Source organism: Parasteatoda tepidariorum, chromosome 5, assembly GCF_982258835.1.
Source record: "Parasteatoda tepidariorum strain Cologne lab strain chromosome 5, Ptep-v5.0, whole genome shotgun sequence".
NCBI classification, from domain to species: Eukaryota; Metazoa; Arthropoda; class Arachnida; order Araneae; family Theridiidae; genus Parasteatoda; species Parasteatoda tepidariorum.
The window spans coordinates 7,503,506-7,518,149 of record NC_141759.1 but is presented as its reverse complement, the minus strand read 5'-3'; the positions used below and the strand labels follow the sequence as shown (position 1 = coordinate 7,518,149).

At 32.2% G+C, this 14,644-nt stretch overlaps 1 protein-coding gene across 2 annotated transcripts; it reads right to left on the bottom strand.

Moving 5' to 3' along the window:
* Positions 1-741: 741 nt before the first annotated feature.
* LOC147808539 (uncharacterized) lies at positions 742-14,437 on the bottom strand. 2 transcript variants are annotated; one of them, XM_087165199.1, is made up of 6 exons: positions 14,285-14,437; positions 10,672-10,724; positions 8,290-8,400; positions 5,651-5,698; positions 2,757-2,813; positions 742-896 (listed from the first exon to the last, which is right to left on the bottom strand). In XM_087165199.1, the coding sequence occupies exons 1-6, from the start codon at positions 14,418-14,420 to the stop codon at positions 846-848; spliced, it is 456 nt and encodes a 151-aa protein (XP_087021325.1). In that variant the 5' UTR covers positions 14,421-14,437; the 3' UTR covers positions 742-845. The 2 variants fall into 2 exon arrangements, with proteins under 2 accessions (XP_087021325.1, XP_087021326.1); XM_087165200.1 differs by lacking the exon at positions 5,651-5,698.
* Between the last annotated feature and the right edge of the window lie 207 nt (positions 14,438-14,644).

The window sequence follows — 14,644 nt, the reverse complement described above, 5'->3', positions numbered from 1 at the left end:
AGCGACGGTTGAAAAATCTAATTAACTTATTTTTGCACTATTAAAAAAATGTGTACTAAATATCAAATTTGATTTAAGATTTATTGATAATTAAACTGCCTTAAATTTTCGAAATTCTATGGTTTTGTTAAATAATATTTATTCTGAGAAAGTATTATTGCTTTCTTATCATTATGATAACATTGATTTTAATTTTTTTGGACTTAATTATTCAAAAAGAAGAAACTATCAACATTGCTTACTTATACGATAAAAAGAATGATGTTAAGTTTAATATGAACTAATTGCATGCAAATTTAATATTTCTAATAACATTTATTTAAATATATTTTTATTCGAATCAATAGAATTGAAAGAATTTGTGGGAACAAAACTGTACATTTCTAGTAGGAATGGGTAAACCAAAATTCTTAAAATTAGACAATTTCAATACTGAAGGTCATAATCAAGTGCCTGATCAACTGATTAGAAAACCGATCTAAAAAAAGCTAACTCTGGATAGGTCTAAAGGCTATATGCTTAAAAAATCAGTTTTATTATTTTTTGTTTATATGTAACTGTTGGGGATACTTACACACTTATTTCAATTTTTATTAGCGTTCCTAAATCAAACATTTTGTAAAAGTCAAAAAAAAAAAGAAAAAAGAAAATAGGAGGAAAGAAAGAGAAGAAATTCCTGTTATGAACGAAACACATAAAGAATTAAAGACAAATAAGATTCTTAAACTTGTTAAGGTTACATTTTATTTTTTCGAAAATAATTAGTCAGCAAATGTTTAAGTGGTAGAAGTTCTAGATTTGAATTATCGAAGAGCATTTTATGTCGATGTTTAGCATTTGAGACTTCAGCATTTTCCTTCAAAATGAATTCTGTTAAATATATCTGTTGCGCAGCTCTATAATAATAATAATAAAACATGTTAAAATTAACTAAAAAGAAGAAAAAAAACTTTTCAAAAAAAAATTTCATATCAATCATTTTTTCATTTTATTTTTGTATTTTAAATAATTTTTTTACAAAAACAACAAGTCCATAATACTGTTTGAATAAATATGTCAGCACGACGACGTAAATATTATAATGAAAATTTATTGTCTCTGTATAACTAACACTTTTAATATCTTATAACAATTACAACAACATAACTCGACATTACTTATTTTAACACTTTTTTGTAGCATTGATTCTAGTGTATTCAAATAACGAAACTGTAGTTCATTTTATTAGCAAGAAAAAATATTTATTTCAATTAATTTTAATTAATATAGTAATTAGTTAATTATGTTAATTAATTGAAAACTATTAATAATTCGAAATAATAAATTTTTTATCGAAATATTCGAATAGACAAAGGTCACATTTCAAAAACACAAGGATTATGCTTCCTTAATCGTAGAATACCCCCAGAGAGCATTAAAAGTTTGATTTTAATATAGTAGTAACATTTGTCAAAAAACAAACTTTTTCAGATATTATTTGACTATTTAGCAATCCATGAGCTATAAATCGTTAATTTTGAGTATTGTGTCGCGAAATTAAGTGATATGTGACGAAACGGACGAAAAATGACGAAAATGTTTCCTCATCTCGAAATCTCATCGCAGTGCATTGTGGGAGATTGCTTACTAGAATGACGAAACTAGCTTAAAGACAAGACAATTGAAAATAAAGTAATGAAGAAAGATGGGGGGGGGATCAAACTCTATGCTTTATCTATATTTCTTGTGTTAGTAAAGCGACATTGACCAAGGTATATAGTGCTCTAGCTATAGTGATTATTTGAAAAGCATTTAGAGCTTCAAGTTTTACTTCGGTAAAAAAAATTTGACAAATATTTTTTTATTATTGGCCAATTTGTTTCGTCGATTCGAAAAATATCCATTGTTATTTTGACATTTTAACGAAATGTTTGCTACAAGAAAAAAAGGTTTCGTCGAAAATAAAGAAAGTTTCGTGAAATTTGAGAATCCATTTCTAATGGTACAACAACGTTTATAAAGAAATGATTATCAAATAAACCATTCTAGTTTGAAACAATTTTAAATTTATCTATACTAATTAACGAGTATGAAGTTTGTTTAATTAGCCTTTTCATATCGAAATCGGATGTAAAAACATAACACTTCATCATTAAAAAATTTTTATAACAATTAAAGGAAAAAAATTCAAAAACAATTTTTGCAATAAAAGCTTATAATAATATTTTTTTGTAAACTTTTTTACCTGTCTATGTTCAATCTTTTGAAAAAAGTAAAATTATCATTCAAGTATTTTTGCTGTGTAAGACTAACGTTAAACCAATCAACCTTAGTAAATCATTAAGAAAAAATTGCTGCGAGTTTGCTTGCTATTGGCTCCTTGGATGTAAAAATGTTTTCTTTGCAAATTAGTTACTATTCCTTTTCTGGAAACTATAAGCAGAGAATTATTGTCACAATACTTATATGAAGTAGCTATTGTAGTTTATAAAGTACTTATAACCCCTTCCCAATGTATTTAGCGCCAGGTATTCAATATTAGTTCGAAGAAAAAAAGTTCAAAAAAAATTTTTTTTTGATTTGGATATCTTTTAAAAAATTGTTTAAAATTGTATGAAGTTGTCTATAATTTATTTGATATAGTATAGCAATCTGCAGTAAACTTTATGAACTATAATTTAAATAATTCTTCAGTGATTGCTGGATAACTAAATACTATGTCTAAAGATCGTACAAAACATTAATTTTTAGTAACATCAAGTGATACTTTTACTTACGCTTGCGTTTTGTATTCCATGACATGCTTCAGATTTTGTGGGGTCAGCACACGTCGACTAAAAAATGATAATTTTTTTAAGAAAAAAATACATTTAACGCTTATTTTACAAATAAATTTTAAAAATTATTTACAAATAAATTTATATACTCTTAATATTAAATATGTTTTTCGATTTATTGATAATACAATTATTATACAATTTTATGGAATAATATTTATCCCGAGAAATAAATGTAGCTTAGTATCTGTAGTTGATAACGAAATGAACGATAACGAAATGCCTGGTCTAAAAAATTTAATTTATTTAAGAAATTTAATTCATTTTTAATTTATAAACAATAGCGAGAGTGCTCTGAGACGATGCTCTCAATGATTTATTTTTAGAGATGATTGTTTAATAATAAAAAAAAGTAATTTTAGAAAAAAAAATAAGCACCTCAAACAAATAAAAAACCTCATATTTTGTAGTCTGATTAATTTTTATGATATAAAATTAAATGCAAACTAAAACATAAAATTTAATTATTTCTTTATTTAAATTAGTTATACCATTTATGAATGGTGAATTTGTTTGTACACATAATTATATGAGTAAAGGTAATTTTTATTGAAGCTAAATTTTTATTCATTGATTCAGTTTACATGACGTTTAATTTGCTTCTTTGTTCCAAGAAAGTGACACTAAGAAAAATTAAAATCGTTTGCAAAATTTTATGCACAGTGCACAAAAAAAGGAATAAAAAAGAAAAAAAGAGAAGGACCACACTAAATACTTTTTGTTCCATTATTGGATTTTAACGTTCTAGGGCTCAATCTTATTGGTTTGGGGGGTGACCTCGAATATTGTAATTAGTAAGTGCGAACAATATTTTAAATTACTAAATCAAACAGAAAAAACTCTTTCTCTGAATAAACATACCTTTTTTAAATAGATTCGGATTGCTGACCTACTTAATGTAAGGAGTAGACTCAATATGGGTTATATGGTTCCAATAGTATGGTCAGAAGAGCGGTTTGGACCCCTTAATTAAAATTTTACTTTTTTAGCGAATTGAAAAAATTTTATACGCAATTTCAAAATTCATTTCCCCACAGATTAAATATCTCGACCTGTATTAAATATAATAATAAAAATTAATAGGTATTTACTAAAAATTATACTTCGCATGGAATTATTTTTGGATAAGCGACTTTTATAATCATGTGGAAAAGCTTTTCAATTCGCTTAAAATGCTCTCAAGATGTAGCGAATTACGCCGGATGTAAAATTAACTCTAAGGGGTCTAAACTCTGGACAGCTCTCCTTGTCCAAACTATTGGGACTCCTTAGATTAGATTGTGGCTACACCCTTTATTCTTTTTGTCAGGAATCCGAATTCGTTGAAAAAAGACATGTTTGTTCATAAAAAGTAGGTTTTTGTGTCTGATTTCGTAACATAAAATATCGTCTGCACTTATTAAATAGCATACTCACCCTTTGAACGGTAAAGAATGAGTCCTTGAAGGTAAAGATCCGATCATTAACTTAAAAGTTATTCAGGGTGATTTTCTTGTACTGTTTACCTTCGATACATTTTGAAGTCAATTGAGGTAACCCCTAAGAACTACTGACCTGCATTAACTAAAATTGTTTTGTGGAACAAAGTGGTCGTTCTCGAGAGTTTTCACTTTATCTCGAAAAATTATTTTAATCTAAATTCCTATAAGCCTGTAAATGCATATATTAAACTAAACTCAGTGGTGCGACCGCCCATGGAGGGCCAAGGCCTACTGCGCCCGTCTCAGTTTTCTTTACCTTTGGGCTCTTGGGTGCAAGTGCAGATGTTGTCAGCCTAAACGCGGAATCCCCAGTGTTTAGTTCCCAAGCATGCTTGGAACTCATTTTATCGACCCACTGAAGGGATGAAAAGCTGAGTCAACCTTGCCCGGCCCGAGGATCGAACCAATGACTTGTGACCCAAATGCATTTTAAATGCATTTGTTGTCAGAAATATATATCAACTTTTGTTTTTTCCGTTAAACTGTTTTTCCAGTTGTTCACTTTAGTTTTAAATTTCAGTCACCTGAGAAGCATTTTTATCAAAATAAAAATACTAGTTCATCTATTTTTATTCTGATTTTTTCTTATCGCTCGCATTCTTAACAAGATCCCTCCCCCTTAGTTTTTATACTTTCCGGTCTTGAAATATGGGGCGATTTTTTTTTACATATTTTTTATTTACATATGTTACAATTCACATTTTCATTAGTTGTTTTAAATTGATATAAGAATTTTAATAGATTTTACGTTTTCAGAAAATATATAATATAGTGCCTGCTATTTCAGCGTGCAGGAATTATGATTGAAAAAATTCATGCACTATTCTTTTTTTCAGATGAATATAATTCGTAAACATTTTATCTCGAAAAATGTTACAGAAATTGTGTAATAAAGCAGAAAAAAGAAAAGAAAATCCGAGATTTATGGAATACACCGAATCCGAATCACTATCTTCATAATCAAGAAATTTTCTTTTGTTATTCCCTCAGCTGACACTCGGCAAATCCATATCTTTCAACAATGCTAATCGCGCGAAAGAAAAACAAAAAGCATGCTAAGTCACAAATACGCGGGGAAAAAATCTATCAAGAGAAGAAGGAAAATTCATGAAAACTCTAGTGCCATCTGGAAGTGAAAATAAGCATCAAATAATGCTTTTTTCTTTAAACCTACACGGGGAAATAGCGGGATCAGTATTGAAATAGGCTGAAAAAATTTCTTCGCCCTCGATTTTCATGTGACCCGTAGTCGGTAACGAAACTAATATCCCGCTCAAATCGCAAGAGCCGTACGCAGAGGGTTAGGAACTCTGTTTAATCACATCGGGATTAGTTAACTGACGCAATACTTACTATCCCAACTTCTATTGCATACTGAACCATTTCTGTAAATATTTCATCCTTAAAAAGAAATATTTTAGTTTAATTTCGAAAGAACAATAGTTTTTTAATAAAAATATATTGTTGCATATAAAAATAGCAACAAATAAAAATTTAAAACAATGATTGAAAATCACATTTTTCTAACATCAGCGTTTCTAACACACTCATAAAATTTTATTTTTCTGACTTACGATAGAATAACAGCAGCAGTCTGTTCATCGATTAATTGTAAAGTTAACAGTAAAGAAATTTTTTTACCTTTACGGATCTGAAGCCGTGTACAACTAGTATGATTAAAAACGAAACAAGAATACAAAACTGCACGGTCTTTCAACCATTTGCAACTGGCATGGTTTCAAAACCGTATTTTTTTATTGTTTAACTGGTCATTGGAGCTATGCTTTTTGTTTTGTAATAGGCATTAAAGTTACGTTTTAGTTGAGTTGTGTTTTGTCAAAAGAACCGTGGGATGTGATTTAATTTGTTTATCTGAATGTTTCCTCTCCCGTAAGAGATGCGAAATACCAGTCGTTTTTGTGTTAAGCAGCTTTAGGGTGCTGGCGCCTTTGTGTGAATGGAGCATTATATTACAATAGTCCAGGGTTACAAATTGGGAAGTGCAGGGCACTCTTCAAGTGTTGAAGAGAATGGAAAAAAATGTAGTGGAGTCAACGCTGGGGCTCGAACCCGGTTGTAATATGCACCCTGCTGCAAATGAACTAATCGGCTTCATTAGGTGGACTGAGCTTTTATGATGATTATTTAACGGTATTGGGTGAAAGGCTGATATTGGTGTGACTGTAAAATAAGGAAAATCGGATAATTCTAAATAGGAAATGTAGGCCAATATACCTATGGGAAATATTGGTCTATTTCATATATATAGAAAAATATCGAAAAATAGGGGCAATTTGAAACACTAGTGACATAAGATTCGTGAATATTGGTCCGATGGGGGCCCTAATTATTTTGCTGCTAGGGCGGTTTGAGCTTGTTATTCCGCCTCTTGTTGTGTTTAGAAGAAACGTTCGATTTTTTGAATATATCTGACAATCATTCTGAATTTTTTTTTCTAACAAACGCTAATAAATGGAAAAATGTTTTTTTTTTTGTGTTTACGATACTTACTGCGCAATTTACATCAAATACCTAAATAATCTTTTCAAAGCCGTGAGACAGAAATATACAGAGACAGAAATTTATAAGACAGAAATTTACATTGCCATGTTTTACTTCGGATGTATGACGAAAATGTTTTTTACTATATATTTATTTTTATACTATTTTTGTGAAGAGATTCAGATTTAAAATCGAAGACTACTTGAAACATTTAAAAAGTAGTTGTCGATCAGAAAATAGACTTGATGACGAAATTTCAGAACACAGGTGCCGCGATGTAGCTGAAATTATATGAGTGTTGCAAGAGAATAATAATAATATATTTTTTTTAATTATCATCAGAAGAAAAATATGTACAAAGATATTATTATTTTTTATATACTTTGCATAGTTATTGATATTTTCACCATGCTGTTTTTGATTTATTTTATATTATATTTTTATGCTATGATTTTTTAAAAACATTTTTCCTTTAATCTATTAGAGCAGTGATTCTCAACCAATGTGCCGCGGAACTTTTGTGTGACGCCAAATTCTTAAAATGTGCCGCCAAACATTAGAAATGATACAATAAAAATTATAATGCCTTTTTTGACTATGAGTAAAGTTTAAATTAAAGAAAAGTGTATACAATATTATATATATATATATATATATATATATATATATATATATATATATATATATATATAATATTGTATACACTTTTTAATATATATTTAAATAGTATATGACACACAATTTTAAAAAATGTTGTAAGAGCTAATCATTAAAGTAAGCTATGCAATTAATAAACAAATTAATAAAGGATAACTAAAAAAAAAACAAATATATAAAAAACAATTTAACAAAGGATAACTAACAAAAATTAAGCTAACAATTAATAATTAACAAAAAGACTAGTTAACAAGAAATCACAAAAAAATAACAGTTAATAATTATAGAAAACAAGCTAACAATTAATAACTAGCAAAAAAATAAATAACTGTTACTAACTAATTAAAAATTGACCTAAAGAAATAATTAATCCCTTAATAAATGCGCTTTTGCAGTACATATTATTTTATTTCACATTCGAAATTAATATCACAAACTATTTAACACAGTGTAAAATAGGTAATTAAACAACTTTTAATCTAATTTTTTTCGTTGTGTGCCGTCAAATTTCGAAATCATTAAAAGTGTGCCGCAACAAAAAAAAGGTTGAGAATCACTGTATTAGAGCATGAATTAGATCAATTTGTTTTATTTCACAAAAAATAAAAAAGAAAAATACAAAGAAGGGTTAATAATTAACCTCCGCCAATAAGTTCAGATATTTTTTTTATTAATTTTAATAATTTTTCCAATTCTTTCGTGTAATTTTTTTGCAAGCTGAAGCGATAACTTAGATAATTTTTTTGTTCAAATTGCTTCAATAAAAATTATTGTCATTCCTTATCTATTTATATTTTATGAATCGACATTACTAAGTCGATTATGTAAGATACCTGTTTTTCGTCATCCATGGCACACAAATCTTGAAAAAATGCTTCCCTCTCTTCCCAGTTCCAGTCCATTGATGAAAAATCTGCGAAATGCTTCACTGCGTTCACACCATACTTTTAAAAAAAATAAGAAAAATAAAGCTATTGCGAATTTTTGCATTTTCAGTAATGGTACACTGAAAGAGAAAAGACATGATCTTAAATATTTATTATTTATCTGACCAATGCGACTAAATTTTCATGTGCAGCGCGCAAAGAAAAAAAAACGGACGAACCTGAATAACTTTTTATTTTATGATGGGAACTTTCACGTTCTTGGACTCAATCTTAAGAGGTCAAAGCATTGACCTCAAACATGCTGATTAATTAGTGTAGACGATATTTTATGTGACGGAATGAGAAACACAAACTTACATCCTCTGTAAGATAAATATACATTTCATTTGACGAACTCAGATTTCTTACCTCCGAAGTGCAGAGGGGTTGCTGCAATCTAGAAAATATGGTCCTCACAGTTTGGTCAGGAGAGCAGACAGAACGTTTTACTCCTTAATCATAATATTTCTTTTTGTGTTTTTAGCTGTAGCTCGAGAACAATTATAAAGATCGTTTATCCAGAGATAATTCAATGCAAATGAATTCTACACCAGCATTTTGGTCTGTGTGAGTAAGCTGCTGAATTCGTATCGACCAGCCATTTCAGGGATTCGAACGTGGTTTATCTATATACCTTATTGGGAGGCTAACGCTTTAACTTCTGAAACATCACGGCTCTCACAACCATGTTTTTTTTTATAACCATCGTTGAATGGTCGACAAAATTTCCTGGTTTACGACTATTAATGCTGAACTCCATAGTCTTGTAATTCTTAACCCAATCCACAAGACAAGCCTGGATCAAGTATTGGGAGAAGTTTACCTTTGTGGAGGTCTTTTTAATGGAAGTAACCGGTATTTGCGTTAGATGGAGAGGAAAAACCACGAAAACCTGCCATGAAAAACTTGACGACAATGGAACTCTAACACATGATCCGTCTACCACTGAGAATATTTTACATCAGGACTGTGGTCGGTGCGAACCGGGCGCCAAATTCTAATCGACCAGCCTGTCAGACTTCAAAGAACAAGGTTCGAGTAAGAAGAACGAAGAGTCAGAAATCACATGTTCGAAAAACTATGAAAGAGGGAGAAAGGCAAAATTGATTCAGAAGAGTGTTTTCTCTCTCTTGATTTTTTATTTCTCATAAAGTTTTATTTCGAACTTTTAAAAATAATTAAGACAAAAATTTAAATATTATTTTTAGGTGTGTTAAGTTTTCTTTCATCCTCATTATGCAAATGTTGTGTTTTGAATGAATGTTAAATATGCTTGTATATATATATAAGAAAAATTAAGATTGGGAGAGAGTTTTAGATGACTGTATGGAGTCACTTTGGTTACCTTACGTTATGGTGAGTAAATAACTTTTAAGGAGTTTTTTCACTTATTAAGTTATGTGATGTCTAAGTTAAGTTATAATTTTTCTTGCTTAATAAAAATTCTTGTAAGTTCAAAGATTATTTTTTTATTATGCTTGCTTAGCATTTTCCACTCTGTACTCAACTATTCCAACACAGCCATCACTGGGATTCGAACTCGGCACACTAGTGCGAAGGCGAATGCTCTACACCCTGAGTTACCACTGCTCTTTACAATACAATAATGCTTGAAAAATAATTTATTTGATTCAAATGTTTTAGATATACATCGAAAAACAAAATAATTTGATCATTTTTTTAACAGAACTATAGTCGCCATATTTGTCAAATAGAAACACTTTAGAGTTTACTGATGTATATGTTGTTTTTGAACGAAAATTGTTTGTATCGGCTATGGCGTGAGACATTTCTAAACAATTATGTTTATCCCGCTGTGGACTGATCTTTAAGACATGGCTCCCAGCAGATCACCGAGGTAAAACATCACTGTTTTCGGCTATTGTGCGGTAGGAAGACCACTTGGATCAGTCTGCGTAGGGACCGAGGGTGTGCGGTATTAGTCTTCGTTAAACTGCTTCCCTGTAAAGTGCCCGACTTCACTTGCAGGCCGTCGGCTTACCAGTGAGGGGGCCATCCCTTCTGCACAGGATCTAAATTGTTATTTCATGTCTTCGAATCATCCTCAGGGATGTTTCCCAGACCGTCGCCAATAGCCCATTGTACAGCTCTAGTGAGACGTAAATGCACAACTACTAATACGTAACATTACGTTTTAGTTTCTCGCGATATTTATGAACATTTAACTAAGAAACACCAATATATTGAAAATTTGATCATAAAGTACTATATATCATGTATTTTAAATATTCTTTAATAATTATTGTACCACGAAATAAATAATCATACCTCTTCCGGTACCATAATGATGCATGAATCCAATTTATCATTCATGTCTTGATCTGAAATAAAAATGTCTTCAGATAAAAATAATAAAAAATAAAAATAACAAGCATATTTTTCAAAAATTAAAAATTTTTTGTGATTTTATATGAAACAGAAAATATAAAAAGGTTAAAAGTATTTTGTTCACTGAATTGAAAACGTATTGGTTATATTAAGCTTATTAAAAAAATATACGGACAGTGTGGCTGAATGCGACACGATTTTATCTATTGTCATTTAGTTCCAACTTGGTTTTTTATGGGATGTATTCACTGAAAATAACTGAAGGAAGACGATTTCTGTTCCAAAAGAATTTTTCTTGATGAAATTAAATTACACACTACAGGCCAATAAGATTGTTGCACCAGAAAGGAATGCGAATAACAGAATGATATTTAATGGACACATACATTGCAGTTGGAAGAACAAGGGATTAAATTTACAGGATATTTGGATGTATAGAACCTGAGGAATCAGTACTCATAGCAGCCTCCCCTCGCAGCAATAACAACAGTTATTCTCTTGGGCTTCGAGTCGAACCGAGAGTGCATATTGTGGACGGGTACAGTATTTCATACAGCTTCAACATGATGCCATAATTAATCGATTGTAGTGACTGACGAGTAATGGCGTGTCAGTCGTTCTGAAACCATTGACCAGACGTTTTAAATTGGTAAGAGCTCAAGAGAAAGTGATGGCTGGGGCAACAGGCGCACATGATCTGTGTCAAGATAGATCAGGACAGTGCGAGCAACATGCGGTAGTACCTTGTCCTGCTGAAACGTAGCGTTATGGAGGCCTCAAAGAAAAGGCAGAGCAACTGGCCCTAACACATCTGAAATGTAACGGCTGCTGTTCAAGGTGCCGGCAATGTTGATCGAGACGTGTATCTAATGGCACATCATGCCATTACTCCAGGTGATGGGCCAGTATGACGATGTCGAATGCAAGCCGCCAATGGGCGTTCTAAACAATGTCCCAACACACGGATGCGGGCATCATGATGCTGTATAGTGAAGCTAGATTCGTCTGAAAAGACGACGCCAAGCCATTCTTGTGTCCTGGTTTGTCGTTGATCAATACCACTGGAGGCGTTCCTGCCTTTGATGCTGCGTCAAGGGTGGTCGAAGCCATGGTCGCCGTGCTGACTGTCCATGCTGCTACAAACGTTGTCAAACTGTTCGTGCAGACACTTGTTGTCTTGCAAATGACTCAATTTGATGACTCAGGCTTCGTGACGTAGCTGTGTCTTCCCTTAGGGCCAAGTGGCTGACATGTGTATCTTCTCAGCTGTTAGTAATAGGGGGCAGCTGAGATCCTGCACGGTATTCCATATGACCGCCATGAACCCATCGATTCCATATTCTACTACCAGTCATGGGATCTCGACCAACGCGAGCAGCAATACTGCGGTATGATAAACCGCAATCCCGGTAGGCCACAATTTAACCTCGATGAAGCTCAGACACGTGCTGGTAGGCATTTCCCCTTCTTACACGAGTCATAAGAAAAACTTTTTTATCCAAGAGCAACGCTCAAATTCAATTTCTGTCTGAAAAACTTTCTGCCAAATCTCTTTTTTTAGAGACATTGTAGGCGTTGCACCACCACCTGCTATGCATGAAAGCGATGATAAATTAATCACTTGCATACCACAACATACTTTTTCCGTCAGACAAATTTCACTTTCGTGGTGTGCCACCTTCCTGGTGTAGCAACTTTAATGGTCAATAGTTTATTGTCTGCAATTTAACCCTTTCGCTCCGGACGGGACATGTGCTGTCCCAGTCTGGTAAATTTTTGATATTACGGCTGGGACAACATATGTTCAAGTTACTGAAAAATATCTAGGACAGAAAATAACGCTCACTTTTGTCTTCAAACCGATATTAAGGCCGTCTCATCGTTCTGCGTCCTTAAATTTCTCACGTCAATCGTTCCCGATCTAATCAAGCACAGCGAATAAATATTTTCGAGTGGTAGTTTATTAATTGTAATTTTTGTTTTAATAAATTCAATTTATTAGGTTTTTAGCCACCACTATTTCTAAATAATTCGAAGGCTTATTCGAAGGCTCCTTCCTCTGATGAAGGGCTGAAATGAGTCGAAGGAGAATTTACCTTGATAACAAGTTGATACAGCTCGCTTATACTAGTGAGTCTTCTGAAACTGAAAACACTGAAGAGGAGACCGACAATGAAGTCGTTTCACCCAATCACAATGATTTGTTTGATGATGAAGTTAAGCTCTAGAGCCAGAATCTTCCATCATTTTTACGGTCCCATCCAACTAACTTTGCACCACGAATGCCACTAGTTACTTACATCAAGGGTCAAACAAATTTCGTTATTGGCAGCGAAGCCACCGAAGTGGATTCTTTCTTCAAGATCTTTCCCAAAAGCTTATTCATTTACATAGCCCAATGTACGAACGAAAGTATAGAAATGGAAGGAAAGAACATTTGGAAATGCGAGCAAGGAAGTCAATAAGCAAAGGCCCTCTTCCTCCAAAACTATATCATCATCATCATCAACAGCGAGACTTTTCAATGTTGAAAACCATTTCCTAATTGAGGAACAAACGCGCAGAAGATGTACAAGGTGAGCAAAAATGAATAAAGAGTCACGCTCGAAAATAGTGTGAATCTCTTGCAACGTAGCACTGTGCAAGAACTGTTTCCAGTCCTACCACACCCTCAAGTAACTCAAACTTTAGATACTGTTATCCCTCCACTACTTTCAATTTTTTACCTTCCTTATTTCATAACTGTTAATTTCGAAAAGTGTTTATAAATATTAACGCAAATGTACATGAAAATGTTAATAAAAAAAAACGTTGCCTACAATAATCATCAAAATTTCAAGTAAAATGTCAATAAAAATGAGTTATTGACTCTAGAATTCCGGCCGGGACATACCCTGTCCCTGGGTTTATATGCTTTGGGCTTACGGTGGGACACATGCTGTCCCATCAATGAAGCTTATGAAATAATTGTTACTGATGGTGTGCTGTTATGGGGACGTTTATGCGTCTCCAAGGCCTTCAGCCTATTAGGCATAAAAGTTATTTTATCTAATAATCGCTTGGAAGAGAAATAACTGATCCCGTGAATGGGACGCACTTGGACTGATTTTTCGCAGTATTGAAAGGGTTAAGCCAAGAACTACTCGACCTCAGCAACTATATGACTGATTTTGCTCACATTTTGTTCCTTTTTAAATAAAAGTACATTCTTTAAAATGATGTGAAAATTGTATACCTAAAAATGCAAAATGCTTCAACTGTTTTAAAATAAAATAATAAAAAATACTTATTAAAAGTTGTATTTTATTTTATTCGTGGTTGAACAGCCGACCCAATTTTGGTTTTACGACTACTAATGTTCAACTCCCTAGCCTAGTAATTTTGAACCAATGCAGACAACAAGGAAACGCCTGGATCAGTGCCCCCAGCGGTATTGATTTGTTATGAGAACACGGAGGACTTTGAAAAAAATCAGTCTGCTGTCAGCTCTCAACTCAGTTATAAATATGAAATAATTAAGTGTTATTACGTATCAGTTTAAAAATATTCTTACCCTTTGATATGCACTTTATCCATTTCGCGCAAGGTCTAAAGTGCTCACCGTTACCCACGTCAACTGGATCTGAAGGCATATTAATACCTCGTACAACATTCAAAACAGCAGCATTAAACAAAAAATTAATAAGCATCTTAACCGCAATAGTTTTTACAGCCTTAATTTGCATCTTACCCGTCAACTCGGCTTTAAATACATAAAATTAGCTGTTAAAACAAGGAAATTTTTTTTGGAATGCATTGTTGATTGACTGAATAGTTATGTTTAATATAAAACATTTCAATGCTACCGTGATTGCGGTCTTTTTTTCCCTGTTCTTTGTTTGGATCCTTGGATTTCAAAGAAAAATCTGAAGAA